Source organism: Vespa velutina, chromosome 2 (assembly GCF_912470025.1).
Source record: "Vespa velutina chromosome 2, iVesVel2.1, whole genome shotgun sequence".
NCBI lineage: Eukaryota > Metazoa > Arthropoda > Insecta > Hymenoptera > Vespidae > Vespa > Vespa velutina.
This window is the reverse complement of record NC_062189.1, coordinates 7,771,479-7,787,376: the sequence shown is the minus strand read 5'-3', so window position 1 is coordinate 7,787,376 and position 15,898 is coordinate 7,771,479. Positions and strand designations below refer to the sequence as shown.

The 15,898-nt window shown below is 27.3% G+C and overlaps 2 protein-coding genes and 1 long non-coding RNA gene across 5 annotated transcripts; 1 reads left to right on the top strand and 2 right to left on the bottom strand.

Annotated features, from left to right (window-relative positions):
- Positions 1–110: 110 nt before the first annotated feature.
- Positions 111–3,622, bottom strand: LOC124946760 (trimeric intracellular cation channel type 1B.1-like). The gene is made up of 7 exons (XM_047487955.1): positions 3,353–3,622; positions 1,965–2,121; positions 1,798–1,893; positions 1,643–1,731; positions 1,482–1,569; positions 1,284–1,404; positions 111–1,200 (listed from the first exon to the last, which is right to left on the bottom strand). The coding sequence occupies exons 1-7, from the start codon at positions 3,471–3,473 to the stop codon at positions 1,078–1,080; spliced, it is 795 nt and encodes a 264-aa protein (XP_047343911.1). The 5' UTR covers positions 3,474–3,622; the 3' UTR covers positions 111–1,077.
- A 731-nt stretch (positions 3,623–4,353) lies between these two features.
- On the top strand, positions 4,354–5,993 carry LOC124946754 (tRNA (guanine(37)-N1)-methyltransferase). 3 transcript variants are annotated; one of them, XM_047487937.1, is made up of 3 exons: positions 4,354–5,236; positions 5,354–5,830; positions 5,950–5,993. In XM_047487937.1, exons 1-2 carry the CDS (start codon positions 4,390–4,392, stop codon positions 5,743–5,745), a joined length of 1,239 nt encoding a protein of 412 aa, XP_047343893.1. In that variant the 5' UTR covers positions 4,354–4,389; the 3' UTR covers positions 5,746–5,830; positions 5,950–5,993. The 3 variants fall into 3 exon arrangements, with proteins under 3 accessions (XP_047343893.1, XP_047343892.1, XP_047343891.1); XM_047487936.1 differs by having other exon boundaries at positions 4,354–5,830; positions 5,954–5,993; XM_047487935.1 differs by having other exon boundaries at positions 4,354–5,830.
- An 853-nt stretch (positions 5,994–6,846) lies between these two features.
- Positions 6,847–12,480, bottom strand: LOC124946766. Its single transcript, XR_007100175.1, has 2 exons — positions 7,081–12,480; positions 6,847–7,006 (listed from the first exon to the last, which is right to left on the bottom strand). It is a non-coding gene; the product is annotated as an uncharacterized LOC124946766 (long non-coding RNA).
- Between the last annotated feature and the right edge of the window lie 3,418 nt (positions 12,481–15,898).

Sequence of the window (15,898 nt, the reverse complement as noted above, 5' to 3'; positions counted from 1 at the left end):
ATTCGTATAATATTGCACATAAAACTTAAGATATAGAGATATTACTCCTTCATAAATAAAGTTTTTTGTTTTGAAAATTTTATGAATTTGAATATATAATACACAATGTATAGCATCTATAAAATACACATTTACTATGCATAATTGTCATTATACAAATGACAGCACACACATTGTCAATTATCTTTAATTAATACATTACAATGTACTTAAGTACTTTATTTCAAAAAATACGATATTGTATTTAAGAAGTTTAAGATTTTTAACACAGATGTATCATTTTTTTTTTTATATGTTCTAACAAAATAGTATAAAAGTTTTCTCATTTCTCTTATTATTTAATTCTATTGTTTAATTCATAGAATGCAATACTAGGAAGATTATTTTGGTTTTCTTTTATAGAATTGTTTTACTTTATATAATATGTCTTATGAATCACTCAGTGTGTTAAATTATTTTTTGCACTTATATGTATATGATTAAAAGAGCATTCCTTAAATAGAATTATACTTGTATGGAATAGTACAAAAACTACAATTCGTATTATATAAAATATAATAGGAAGTTTCAATTCAGGTAACAAATTACTTTTTAAAAATATTAATAAAATGAACGAATAAAAATGGTAAAACGTATTTCATCGTATAGTTGAAATATTAATTAGTAATGTTGAAAATTAGGACACAGTATATATTTAATGACTAGAGAATAAATTAAGCATCTCAATAGTTTTTCTCTATTCGTGAAGAGAATTAATATTAAGTCTATCAAATAGTTGTTATATTGTTTAAAATAAGATGTTCTTTGGTAACTAAAATTGAAACACGTACGATAAAGAATTAGTATACCTTTGTTTGACAATTTGTCAAAAGTCATTTTTACGACTATACACATTATTTGTCTAGATTCAATAAAATCTTAATTCCATTATTTTGCGAGCGCACTTCGCTGTTCTGCTACAGATATTAATCTGTAATATGGAATAATCCATAAAAACTGTATAAATAATACAGCTAGAAGGATATTCGGATATTCCATGAATACTTAATTTATTTTCTTAACGTCTACTTCCTCATCCTATGCTTGACCTCGACCAAATAATATAGCAAGGGAATCCCAAATTCCTCCCAAAAATAGGGCACAAAATAGATTTTCGAAGGGTACAAATGGATCATGAATGCCAAGTAAAATGGATGATAACTGTAAAAAAAGATTAGATAAAATAATAATAGTCATTTATTCTTTTTTTTTTTGTCAAGTATATTATCTAAAGTATACTTTACCTTGAAATAAACGAAGAAAATGACTATGCCAAAATATACCAAAGCGTGAGGTGCAGAAATAAGAGCTGTTTTCTTATCTAATACAAATATTATGGATGCAACCATGGATGCTTTTGTCGGGCTGAAATATAAATCAATTTTAACGTTACGATATTTAATATATTACATTTAGATTTATATATAAAAAAGTATACGCACAAACTAGGTTGCATAAATTCCATAGCAGTAGGTGTCCATACACCGCGTATAAGTCGTTCAAAAAGCTTTGTAAATCCAGCACCATTACCTAAAAAATATATTTTCCTTATTAGTACAATCATTTTTAAATCCTCGAATTTATAATTAATTAAAAAGTAAACCTTTAAGTGTTCCAATTAATATCATGATAAGATATGCATTTGGATATAGTTTTCCTGCATGAGTCACACCGTCATAAACTTTTTTACATCTACAACAAAAAATAAATATAATTTATTTAAAAAAAAAAAAAAATAAAAGTAAATTTTGTATATACCTGTATATCTCCTTCATCGCGGAACATGCAATTTTCACTGGTAAAAATTTAGCTACTTTATATCCAATATCAAATGGTGTATAAAATATTACATACCTAGAAAAATAAATTTCCATTAATAAATCAGAAAATATTATATATAACAGAAGTATAGTTTATATACTGACCAAACAACAGTTGCAACTATTACTTGTGGTGTATTTTTTAATGGTGCTAAAATTGGTTCACCTAATAATCCATTGCAAAGCATACCACTTGCAAACACTACTAGCATCGTAGAGAGCCAACATGATAATGGATGTTTTCGTGAAAAAGCTTGTGCACCTGTTGTATCAAAGAATAATAACATGTTATGATTATACGTCACCAATATTATAAATAATAATTTAAATTAAATTACAAAAATTTATAAAAAATCTAACTTAATTAAGTCAAAACAAAATGTATATAATTGTATTAAATTACATTAGCTGATAGATATAAGAAGAAATTGTGGTGAAGACATCTTTGAATTAAAAATTCATTTCTTAGGAACTAATGATACAGATGTCCTTCATGCTTGATCGCATGTAAAAGTTATTGAGAAATCAGTTTCTTTATTCAGGGTAACATACATATTATGTAATTTATCCACAGAAGCATAAAGTATAATACTTATAATTCACATATTTCACGTTATTATTAAACAACACAATTATTACCTGCTAATGAAAATAATAAAATATATATTTTTATTAAAAATTATTAAATCATATATTATTAAATGTAATCCAATCTTTAAGAAATATGATTGAAGCTATTTATTTTTTTCTATTCTTATCCACTTTTTAAATATAATTACCAATTAATTATTACATGAACTTATTGAATTAACATAATATAAACTTTATAAAGAATCATAAAATATCGATAATATATTGAACGTACCGAGACACAAATAAATAATATTATATTATATTATATTATATATCGTAAAATTAATTTAAATTTTCTTTAATATTTATCATAATTACATAAGATTTACATATACACTTATGCCAGATTAAAGTATATAATATTATTATCTTTATAGTAGTATTCTGAAAATAGATTCCACAAATTGGACACTTTACTTAATTATAGTCATGCCCGGAGATCAGTCTGATGGATTTTTATCTTTTTCTCCTTTTTTTTTTTGACGAATTCTTTTTTTATTATTTCAATAAATATATTATAACTATAAAATGATGAACACGAATAATACTGTATTAAAGGATAATTAAATAAAATATTTAATTAAGTATAAATCATAGAGAAATAATAAATGTTTTTTGATAAGTTAAAGTTCTGCTTGAAAACTCCTTGCATCGTTCAAAATATATTCTCGAAATCTTTATATTCAAATAGACGTAGTAAACTTGCATAATAACAGTAAATGTAATAATAAAATAATGATATAATGTGGTAAACTATCAGGTTTGTCGAGAAAATGAGTCGAGAGTACCGTAGAAGCTATCTCGGGGCATAAGCTCGGCGAGTTTTAAATTTAGATTTAATCTGGTAGGCTAGGACTTACCGGGTCCCAAATCCTCTCTGACGTGTAGAGCACAAAGTAAAGAATGAGCGATGTCGAAGTATGGAAACATTTTTAATTTAATGACCTGGTTGGCCATATCTAGGAACGCTTCGGGATCCATTTTACTTGATTTTAAAGAGTTATTGTTTCTTCGTTAATGAATAAAACAATTTGTATTGTTTTAAAAAGTACTAAAAAGTACCCGCGGATCGACGCTGGCTATGCGCCGTCCGAAACGAACTACTCCTCTACTAGCAATGGCATACGATTGCAGCAACTTATAAAAAAAAAAGAAAAGAAAAAGAAAAAAAACATTCTCGCCGGAGTTGGTTTACATTTGTATTAGAGTTGACATTTTTTTTCGACAGATGGCAGTTGATACAAACAGTGAACTTCCTTATTGACAGAAGGTAATTTATCTTCTATTACACAGAGGGCGTTAAGAGAAAACTATTATTGCCACACCTGCTGTCGTCAAATAAAATGTAATTGAACTCTTTATTTTCTTAAATAAAATTTGATAACTCTTCTAAATACTGCTTCGACATATTTTCAAGAGTAGATAATTAAGGTAAATAATTATTTTTTTATGCTATAGAATTGTAACATTACATAAATTTAACATCTCAAACTGTTAGAATGTTTACATGTGCATATCGAATTTTTGATTTATAAAATGTGACTTGCATAATTATTAGATTTAACTTTGAAGGGTTTACATTTATAAAAAAAATTAATAATAATCTGATGAGATTGTATTAATATCTAGCTCTTAAAATTGTTAACATTTGTTCTAAAGGAATAAATGTTCATTTTAAGTATATAGGATCAGATACTCTTGTAAAAGTTTATTCTGTTTGTCATGTTCATGTTTTTAAATACTAAATTAATATAATCAATGAATTATTATTTTTAAAAGAATGATTCATTGATTAATAAATAAATGTTATGGTATTGTTAACCAGTGTCTGATCCTGTAGATGCTGGGACCCAAGGTTGCCATATTAAATCAGCTACATTACATTTATAAAACCACTATGACTTCTTTGCTGGTTCCTTCAGTGTCAGTGCGCGGTATGACATGCTTGGATCGTGGTGCATTTACTACTACTATAGAGATACCTTGTTTGAAATTGTATAAAGTTAAAATTTCACAATTTATGCCAATATTAAAGAAGTATCTACTTAGGATACAGTGTCTAAAACCAGTTCAAAATAGAGATGATGGTATTATTGTTTACCTTAATCCAAAAGTTGTTGAAAAATTTGAAGATATTGATGAAACTGATAGAAACTTACTAAAAGATCAATATGAATATTTTGGAAAAACTTCATTGACATTAAAATATGAAAACTGGAAATCAGAAGATATATTGAAGTCTATTCTTCCAGAAGAGATTGAAACGCCTACATCGTTCAGTCAAGTAGGGCATATAGTACATTTAAATTTGCGCGATGCACAATTACCTTACAAGAATATCATCGGACAAGTTTTTCTTGATAAAATACCAACTGCTCGTACAGTTGTAAATAAAACAAATACCATAGACACAACATATCGTCATTTTACTATGGAAATATTGGCTGGTGATAACAATACTGTAACTACGGTCAAAGAAAATGGCAGAATGTATCAATTTGATTTTGCTCAAGTTTATTGGAATCCACGTTTATCCACAGAACATATGAATTTATTGACATACATGAAAGTTGACGATGTCTTATATGATGTCTTTGCAGGAGTAGGACCTTTTGCTATTCCAGCAGCTCGCAAAAAAGTTCAAGTATTTGCAAATGATCTAAATCCAGAATCGTACAAATGGTTACAAAAAAATGCTGTTATTAATAAAATCAAACAGAACTTCCAATGTTACAATATGGATGGTAGAGATTTTTTAAGAGATATTGTTAGAACTAATATTCTCAATAGAAGAAATAACAATACGATTGGTAAGGAACACATAGCCATGAATTTACCAGCTTTAGCTATTGAATTTTTAGATGTGCTTCCAAATTGGTTTACTCTAGAAGAAATAAAGAAGGTCTGTTCTAATCCACCTATAATACATCTTTATTGTTTTGTGAAATTACCAAAAAATGAAGATCCATGCAAAGCTGCAAAATCTTTAGTAGAGAACAAACTTGGTTGCAAGTTGTATCCCGATTCATTGGTCAATATCCATAATGTTAGAGATGTTTCTCCGAATAAAGAAATGATTCGTGTATCATTTTTGCTAACTGAAAATGTACTTAAAGGCGAGGAGCCAGCAATGAAGAAACAAAAAATAGAAGAATGTACTGATCTCCATTTAAATCCTAATGATACAAATAGCAATTCTTGTTTGACTTATAGAAATAAAGACAACAATGGGAAAAAAGAAAGTTACTCATAAGACCAAAAATGTATTCCAAGTACCAACAGCCCGTAGTATTAAATTGAAATCTAAAGCTGAGAAAATGGTGAAAAATCTGAAAAAAGTAAGTTTCTAAAATAATAGCGTTGAAATATTAATTGTGAGTCTTGAAAATAAATTTCATCATAGAAAATATTCTGTGAGAATAAAACATAAATAAATAGTTAATACTTCTCCCATTAGTTAGATTTGAAAGTAAATAAAACAAGAATAACAACAACAAAGGATAAAACAGCATACATTAACAAACAAATGAAGGAATTGCATCAAGAAGTGTGTAGATCACACAAGAAGAAATCTAATACTGAAAAAGTGCAGAAGCAAGCAAAGAAAAGAATAATCAGAAGTTCAATGCCAGTACAAACTGATGCGACAACAACCTTAGTAGAACAAATGCAAATATGAGAGTTACTACTCTTTGAACTTATTTGTATCGAAAGTAATTTTTTATATGATTAATAAAAAATATTATATATTTGTTATATTTGTTATACAAGTAAATAAATATATATGCATATAACCTAACAAGTGTATTTTTATTATCTTTCTTTTTTTTTTTTTTTTTTTACCAATCCTGTGTGACGTACAGAACTACAATACTGTGTAATTTTCATCCATATAAATTATACATTAGCTATGTATATTGACTAATATATCATTTCTTATCTCAATTTACTTAGAGATTACATTGGAATGGAGATGTATACAGCTGGACTGATCGTGATAGGCAATGAAATCTTACGCGGACAAATCGTAGATACAAATACATCATATTTGGCACAAAAATTAAGAAACATAGGAGTGAAGCTTTGCAAAATAACAGTGGTACCTGACATAGTGTGTATTCCGAATTTTTTCTATTCTAAAAATCAAGAGAAAAATATATTTATCTTTATGCATGTATACATATGAAGAGTACAAATTAATGGCAATCTAATTTAATTTTCTATAAATTTTACTTTATTTTTAAAAAAATTTTTATTATTATTTATCATGACTCATGCGTACTCTTCATATGTTATAAACAATTTTACTACTTTTAGGTTTTTGTATTAGGTAGAAGAAATTGCACAAGAAGTCTCTGAGGCATCCAAAAAATATTCTATTGTTTTTACATCTGGTGGAGTTGGTCCTACGCACGATGATGTTACGTACGAAGGGATTGCGCAAGCATTAAAAGTAAAACTTGAGTTACATCAAGAGTTGTTGAATTTTTATACACAGTTACTTATTGGGAAGACTGAAATAGAACGTTTATCTATAGTACCATGTCCTTGTGATCTTATCTATGTTAATTCAACTGGTATACATTACTTTTGTGAATATAAATCAGTCGTTAAATAGTAGTAGTCTTGGGAAAGCATAAGTTTCGTATTTTTTTTAGATGATTATGCAGTAATCAAAATCTCGAATATTTATGTTCTTCCTGGTTCTCCAAAATATTTTAAACCTGCAGTAGATACAATAATGCCTAAATTGAAGAAAGGTAATCCATTACATTTTGATTATATTGATATTGAATCAGATGAATTATCATTAGTAAAGATATTGGATGAACAAGCGCAACGTTGGAAAGATAAAGTGAATATAGGAAGTTATCCTCAGGGAGAATCAAGTTTTGTGAATCCTACTGTAAGAATTACATTTGAAGGGCTTGAAAACGATGTCATTAAAGCAAAACAAGAATTAATTTCATGTATTCCAACTCATATCATTCATAATGTAAAAGAAAGATTTAGTATTGAACAAGCAGAACTTGTTATTAATAATAGCCATAGCGAGGAACATGTGCAGTGTGCAATTGACATTTTGAAACAATGTTATGACAAGTAAGTTCATCGTTACAGATAATCGCTTAAGTATGTACGTACTTGTAATATATTTTTTATAGATACGATTCAAATGAAATTTTTCTAAGTTTCAATGGTGGAAAGGATTGTACAGTTGTGTTACATTTAGCTGCTTGTATTTGTGCATTACGCAAAATTTCTTCTCCATTATGTTTATACGTAGCAGCTGATCCATTTTCAGAGGTATAAATATATTTAAGTCTATTCATATAGCAAATATGAAACATAACTTGAATACTATTGGTATGTTTTTATAGGTGGAAGCATTCGTAGAAGAAGCAGCTAATTATTACGGTTTAGAATTAATTAGAAAGGAACCACCATTGCGTTTAGCATTGGATGAACTTATACATGACAAATACTACTTAAAAGCAAGTCTAATGGGTATGAGGAAAGGAGATCCTGGGTCAGAAAAATTAAAAGCATTTACTGTTACCGATTCAGGATGGCCAAACATAATGAGAGTCAATCCAATATTATACTGGACCTATAGCCAAGTGTGGCGATTTTTACTTAAACACAAAGTACCATATTGTTCATTATATGACAAGGGTTACACAAGTATCGGCACTAAAACAACAACACTGCCGAATCCTTTATTGAAGGATCCTCAAAATCCATCTAATTATTTACCAGCATATACTTTAAGCGACATATCTGCTGAAAGACAAGGAAGGGAATGACATTAACATTTATTAGTTTCAATTTTATAAAAATTAGTTTCAATTATAGTTTCATAGAGTTTCTTACTTTCATCATTTATCCAACATATCACGTTTATTTTTTTCATTCTTATTTTATTTCTTATTACGAGCATTAGTTTCTCAATACTTTATTATAAAACAAAACAAAAAAAAAAGGATGTTCAATATGATCAATATGCTTATGAACTGAATGCAGAAATGTGGAAATGCAGAATGAAGAAATTTATAAAATGAATCATTGCAAATGTACTTTATCTATCAAATTTTTAAGTAAAATATAAGAAAAAAGAATTATCATAATACTAAGAACACTAGCAATGTATATGTGCATATACACACACACACACACACACACATACACACACATATATATATATATCCAGGGAGATAGAATCTTTTAAAAAGGAACCGATTTGTTGGATTAAATTTCTACTTTTCTTCCATACAAAAATGCATACCAAAGAATATTTAAATGGAACGAAATCGACACAAAATAAGATACTATGAAAAAGTAGTCAACAGCAATGAAGATAAAAATGTATACTATAATTCGAAATCGATTGATTTGACTTTGAAGCTTGCTCTTGCTGACCAACGGTAATCAAGGGATGATCCGTAGCTGATCCTCAAATGAAGCCATATCTTCATGCTGATTAAAGGTTTCATGGATTTAATTTGACGGATATGGTATATAAGGCCACATCTTGGTTAATTCAAAAACAAGGTGAGGGACTGGTAGACGGTGACCACCAACATGTTCAACGACAGTATTCATTGGGAGGCGAGAGTTCTACCAGCAGGTCCACCACGCCTATTGGGATGGAACGTCCCTGCCGAAGAATTGGTACATGTACCGGAACATTGGCTGGTCTTTCCTGAGCCCAATCCCTCCCTTCATTATATGCTGGCCCTGTTATATATATTATTCACATTCATTGCTTTACTTGGCAATGGTCTCGTCATATGGATATTTTGCGCGTAAGTTAAAACATTCATATTTTTCTTGTTTTTTTTTTTTCCCAAATTTTCTTTAGCTAATTTATATCAACGCAATTTCCTTTTCAATTTCCTTTGAGTAATTTCTTAATAAATTTTGTTCTTTTTCTATTTCTTTCTCTTATCTTTTTTATTTATTTTTATTTATTTCTTTTCTTTTTGTTTTTTTTTTTCTCCTTAATTTGTGATAGTGCCAAATCCTTGAGGACTCCCTCGAACATGTTCGTTGTGAATCTTGCGATTTGCGATTTTGCCATGATGATGAAGACACCAATTTTTATATACAATTCATTTAACACGGGCTTTGCTTTGGGCAATCTGGCATGCCAGATTTTTGCTACGATTGGTTCATTGTCTGGCATTGGTGCAGCGGTAACTAATGCTGCGATAGCATATGATAGATACAGGTAATATAAATAATTCTTTTCTTTTTTTTTTTTTTTCAAATGAAATAACTTAATAGATATATTAATATTATTTTATTAATCAGTACCATAGCCAGACCATTGGATGGAAAATTATCACGTGGTCAAGTGATCCTCTTCGTCGGATTAATTTGGGTTTACGTTTTGCCTTGGGTATTAATGCCTGCGATGGGTGTTTGGGGTCGTTATGTACCTGAAGGATTTCTTACAAGCTGTTCTTTTGATTATTTAACCGACACCGCTGAAACAAGATATTTCGTTTTAACTTTATTTATTTTCTCCTATTGTTTACCAATGTCACTTATTATATATTATTACAGTCAAATTGTTAGTCATGTTGTTAATCACGAAAAGGCTCTTCGAGAACAAGCAAAGAAGATGAACGTTGAAAGTTTACGAAGTAACGCCAATCAGAATGCTCAATCTGCTGAAATTCGTATAGCGAAGGTATACATATATATATATTAAATTTAATCAACACTTTGTTAGATATCTTCCGTTAGAACGAGTTAACACATTTTTTTTAATTTTGTAGGCTGCTATTACGATTTGTTTCCTATTTGTTGCCGCATGGACACCATACGCAGTACTTGCTATGATCGGTGCATTTGGAAACAAAGCGTTGCTTACTCCCGGTGTTACTATGATACCTGCATGCTTTTGCAAAAGTGTTGCCTGTATTGATCCATATGTTTATGCGATCAGTCATCCAAAATACAGGTAATGCGTGTGTGTGTGTGTGTGGATGTGTGTGAAAATATATAAATAATAAAAAAAGAAATATTTAGAAGTTAAAGATTAAGCTTTTTATCATTTATCATATAATTTTTAATTAATTATTTATTTAATTAATTAAATAACAATTTTATTAAATAGACTCGAGTTGCAAAAACGATTACCATGGTTAGAGCTTCAAGAGAAACCAATCGCATCCGACAGTGCAAGTACAACTACCGAAACTGTAAATACAGCACCACCAGCTTCGAGTTAATCTACTTCAACATTTGACACAATAACGGATCGATGATAAAAAAAAAAATGAAAAAAGTACGCTTGTAATACTCCGATTGTATGATTGCCTTCACTGTAACTCAAAATATGTGATTATATTCTTGTATAGTAAATGACATTCCAATAAAGTAAATCCCTGGCATATAATATTGTTAAACTATTCTGCTAATCTACAAATGACATTTTTTTATGATTCAATGAGGGATATGATGTGCTCTTTTTTATACAGGATGATAAAAAGTAACTGCTATTTCATTATCAACTTCAAAAACTTTCCCATTTAAAATAAATTTCAAACAACATAAAAAGACATTAGAAAAGGCTTAACACGAAATAATCGTGGAAGAATGTGCAAGGATCATCAAAAATTTTGAAAAGCGTTTTGACGCTTTTATTTGAAATGTAAAGGTGATCATATAGAACATTATAAAATATATTTTTCTACTTGTTATTTATTAATAAAATAAAAAGAAAAGTAATTAATGATTCACGTCATTAGCAAGCTCTGAAATTATCGCCAGTTATTTTGGACCATTTTGTATATATACAATATGTAATGAAAAAGAACTTTCTTTTCTTTCTTGCAATTTTATTCTTTTTTCACATACTATTGAATCTTACAGTTACAGAAGAGTAGGCCTCACAAGGCCAAGAAAATAATCATTTTAGATGATCGATCAACCTGGTTTGATCAGATAGTGTACGAAATACTTTGATGTATCATAAAATATTTTTGATCATATATCAAAGAAATTAATATGTTAAATGAAAGGTACGATATTGGAATAAAATAAAATTAGATATAGTTTTGGCAGAAGTTAATAGACATTTTTTTAGATTAACAATTATACTTTTTTTAGAATTTTTGTTTGCCCGTTTGTTATAATAAAAATTTAATATATGCCAAAAAGAAACATCAGTATTTCTTTACTATCTAATCAACTAATCAGCTTCCTTACATCCATATGTCATGATACGTCTACGACGTGGCTTTTCTTTGTACTATTTCACCGCTAGGTGGACTAATATTATAATTATCATTAATTAATAAATAATAAATAACAATAATTGTCATAATAATAATAATAACAATAATAATAATAATAATAATAATCGGCTGTACACTTTCTAGGAACTTTCTACTTTAACTAGAATAGTTTACAGAAGACATTGATCCGCTCTCTGACTTATTTTTATTTGTTTATTTATTTGTTTTTATCTATTGGTATTATTATTATACTTTTTTTTTCTTCTTTTTCATTAAAAATCTTAAGCGGGACAAAGTATTGAGATCTAACTTTGAATATAACAGGTACTAAAATGATCGAGATCATTCGCGAAAAAGGAAAGTGGAGCGGGGCAAGAGTGGAGGAGGAAGATATTTCTCGTTAATATGGAAATATTATTACATATATATCTTTCTTTTTCACGCAATTTTAGCAACCTTGTATATTCCGATGCCAGTGTCGACTCGATGTGAAAATTGTTTTTCAACGTATACATACATACATATATACATATACACCCATACATATATAGATATATAATAATTTACATAAATAATAATATTAATAATAACATCCGGATGTAAACTCTTTAAGAATTTTTTTTACTTTTAATTACACAAAAGATATTGACCTGCTAATTCTTTTAATTCAACATTTAATATATATATAAATATATATATATATCTATATATATATATATATATATATATATATATATATATATTAAATTTAAATTATTTAAATATTTAATTTATATATATATTACTTTTAATATGTACATAAATTTATATATAAAATATTATATATATAAATTATAATTTAAAGAAATTAAATCTATAATTTTATATACATAAAATGTTATATAATTATAAAATATTATTAAAATATAAAAATATATTATATATCTGTTATATAACATTATTTAAAATATATATATATATATATATATATATATATATATATATATGCATGTATACGTGTGAACATGTCGAGAAGATAAATTCGAAGAAGCAAAATATAATAATAAATTACTCGAGGCTCGAACTTTGGAGTTTAGACCACCAGCATAACAATAATTCCCTCATATGAAAAATATGAAGGAAGATATTATCTCTTTTTCTTTGCATATTGTTTTTTCTTTTCTTCTTTTTTTTTTGGTTTTCTTCTTTTCTTTATTTTTTTTTTTTATTCTTTGTTTTCCTTTTCGCAACTATATAACTGTTTCGAACTCTACAATCTAATATAACAATAAATAGAAACGATGTTGTGCAGATATGTCCTTCCTTTGTCGATGATCCTTCGATATAGATTTTTCACAATATCAGCTTTGAGAGATAAGATCAAAATACAATCAATAAGATAAGATACGACTCGTTATCATCATAGTGCTCCTCGGAATTTTTGTTTAACGAGAAAAGTAAAAATAGAAAACAAAAACAACGACAAAACATATGACGAGCTGTCAGCCAAATTTCTTTTTGATTTTTGATTTTCATTTTAGGGAATATGATATCAAATTGTTTATCATTTTTAAATTATATATATATATATATGTATATGTATGTATTTTTTTTCCGCTCTTATCAAATTCGGCTAAGGTCGAGCTTCAAATACTTTTTTTTCTAAAATCATCAGATTATATTCTATTTTTTTTTCTTCTCTTTTAATTTAAAAAAAAAGTTTTGTTTGTTTTCTTAAATTATCATACTAAACGAGAAATAGTTTAATACGGTTGGACACCGGTATCTGAATTTACTATATATGAATGACATCTCGAGTCTCACTACGATATTACACGAGCACGTTCTAAATATGCTGCTGTTGATGCTGCTGATTGCTTGATACTACTTATTTGTTTGCTTGCTTTTGCTGCTTTTTTTTTAATTATTATTATTAGTATTTTTTATTTACTCTTTCAACTTTGACGATGAGCGTTTTTAAGCACGCACGAAGTACACTTTTATTTATTTATTTATTCATTTATTTATTTATTTATTTATTTATTTATTTATTTATTTATTTAATTAATTAATTATTATTATTGATTTTATTTTCTTCTCTTCTTCTTAATCCCTTAATATTCGATACTTCGTTTGATTAGCAGCGCATCATAGCCGTGCATTTATAAGCGCGCTATTATTATTATTCGTTAAATTGTTAATCGAATAAACAATTTTTAACATTCCCTAACGATATTATTATAGTTAACGAAGATTTGATATTTTATATGACAGTGAAAGGAAATTGAACGAAAGTAAACGCGAAAATTAATCCGCTTTTATATACATATTTTTATTTATTTATTTATTTATATACCGGGTATTATGTATATAAAACAAAATGTTGTAAATGTTTATTTCAGAAACACATATTTTGTTTAATATCTTGGAAAATTAAAGTGGATTAAAAAAATATTTCAGACAAATGTTACTCATTTCTTTTTTGTTTTGTTTCGTAGTTTCTTTTTCTTTTTTCTTTTTTATATAGAATATGTTGCTTTTGTAAAAAAAATTGTTAAAAAAAGAAATAAAATTAACCCTGAAATGTTCTTGAAATTTTCCACTAAATAAAAGACTATAAATGCGATAATATTTAATCTATAAAATCGGATTACTTTTGTCTGAACAATTGTTTTCAAATATGATGCATTTCTGAAATAAAAAGTTCTTCATTTTGTAACTCTTCATTTTGAACACCCGGTATATATATATATATGTATATATGTGTATGTGCATATATATATATTGTATATATATATTTCGAAGTTCCCCTTCATTATATTTATATTCATTATTTATTTATTTTTTCAAATGTGTGATCAATCGAGGCAGTCGTACAATAGATATCTTTAACAATACATTATATGATCCAGGCAAACATATATATGTCAATTCAATCAATATAGATCATCACTGATCCGCCATCAATTTCAAAATAATCCGTAATCCATTTCAAAATAATTTTATCTTGTTTTATTTTTATTCTATTCTTTTTTCTTTTCTTCTTTTGGTCAAACGACTCACATCGTAATGTATATAATTATATGTCATATATTTAATACAATTCCATATTATTTAGGATATATATATATATATATATATATATATATATATATATATTATTTATGATAGGATCATTCACATTATGTGTTGCTCTTTAGAAAATTACTATTATCCTTTTTTTTTTTAACGAAGATCAATCCTTTCAAAAGGAGCAGTCATTTTCTTGGGAACTTTAGATAAGGCAGTATATTTCAAAGATCAAAATTTCAAAGATAATTTTACACGTTTACTCTCGTTTAATTCTCGTTCAACTCTCTCTCTCTCTCTTTCTCTCTCCCTTCTCTTTCTAATTTTGTCTTGTACTTATTTATATATTTATGTAATTCTTTTTTCTTCACGATAATCGTAATATCGCGATTGATGTTTCGATTGATCGCTTGAAAAGCTTAGAAACTTGTTGTTAAGTAGAATTACAAAAAAAATTAATTATCTAATTAGACAATTAATTATTTTAATGATTGAATTCACTTTAGCTTAAAATATTTCTTTTAATTAAAATTATCTAAGCGAATAAAATGAAGAGAAATAAAAAGAGAGAGAGAGAGAGAGAGAGAGAGAGAGAAAGAGATTGTTCTAAATTCACATCAATTGTATATAAATATTCATTATATTTTTTTATTTTACTTTTTATTTATTATTTTTTTTCTTTTTCTTTTTTTTTATAGCTCGTTAACAGATCTAAACTCGTTCATATATATATATTCTTTTTCTTTTTTTTTCTGTCTTTAAGATTCTAGATAGATGTAAATCACGAATTTCGGTTTGTTTAGTGTCTTTATGGTTTGTGAATATTTCTTTTTATTTATTCGCCGCTTTTTCTCCGGTCGGTTTCTCTTTTCTTTCTTTTTCTTTTTCTTCGTCTTCTTCTTCTTTTTTTTCTTCTTCTTTTTCTTCTTCTTTTTCTTCTTCTTCTTCTTCTTCTTTCTCCTTCCAATTATTTTTTCTTTTATTTTTCATATTTAATGCATCCATTACATTCTTGACACGCAAAGCTCGACTTAGTTTAATGATTACTTATTCAAGGTTTATTAGGGAGTACCGAAAACAGATTATTTTTTTAATAACGTCTAATCAATT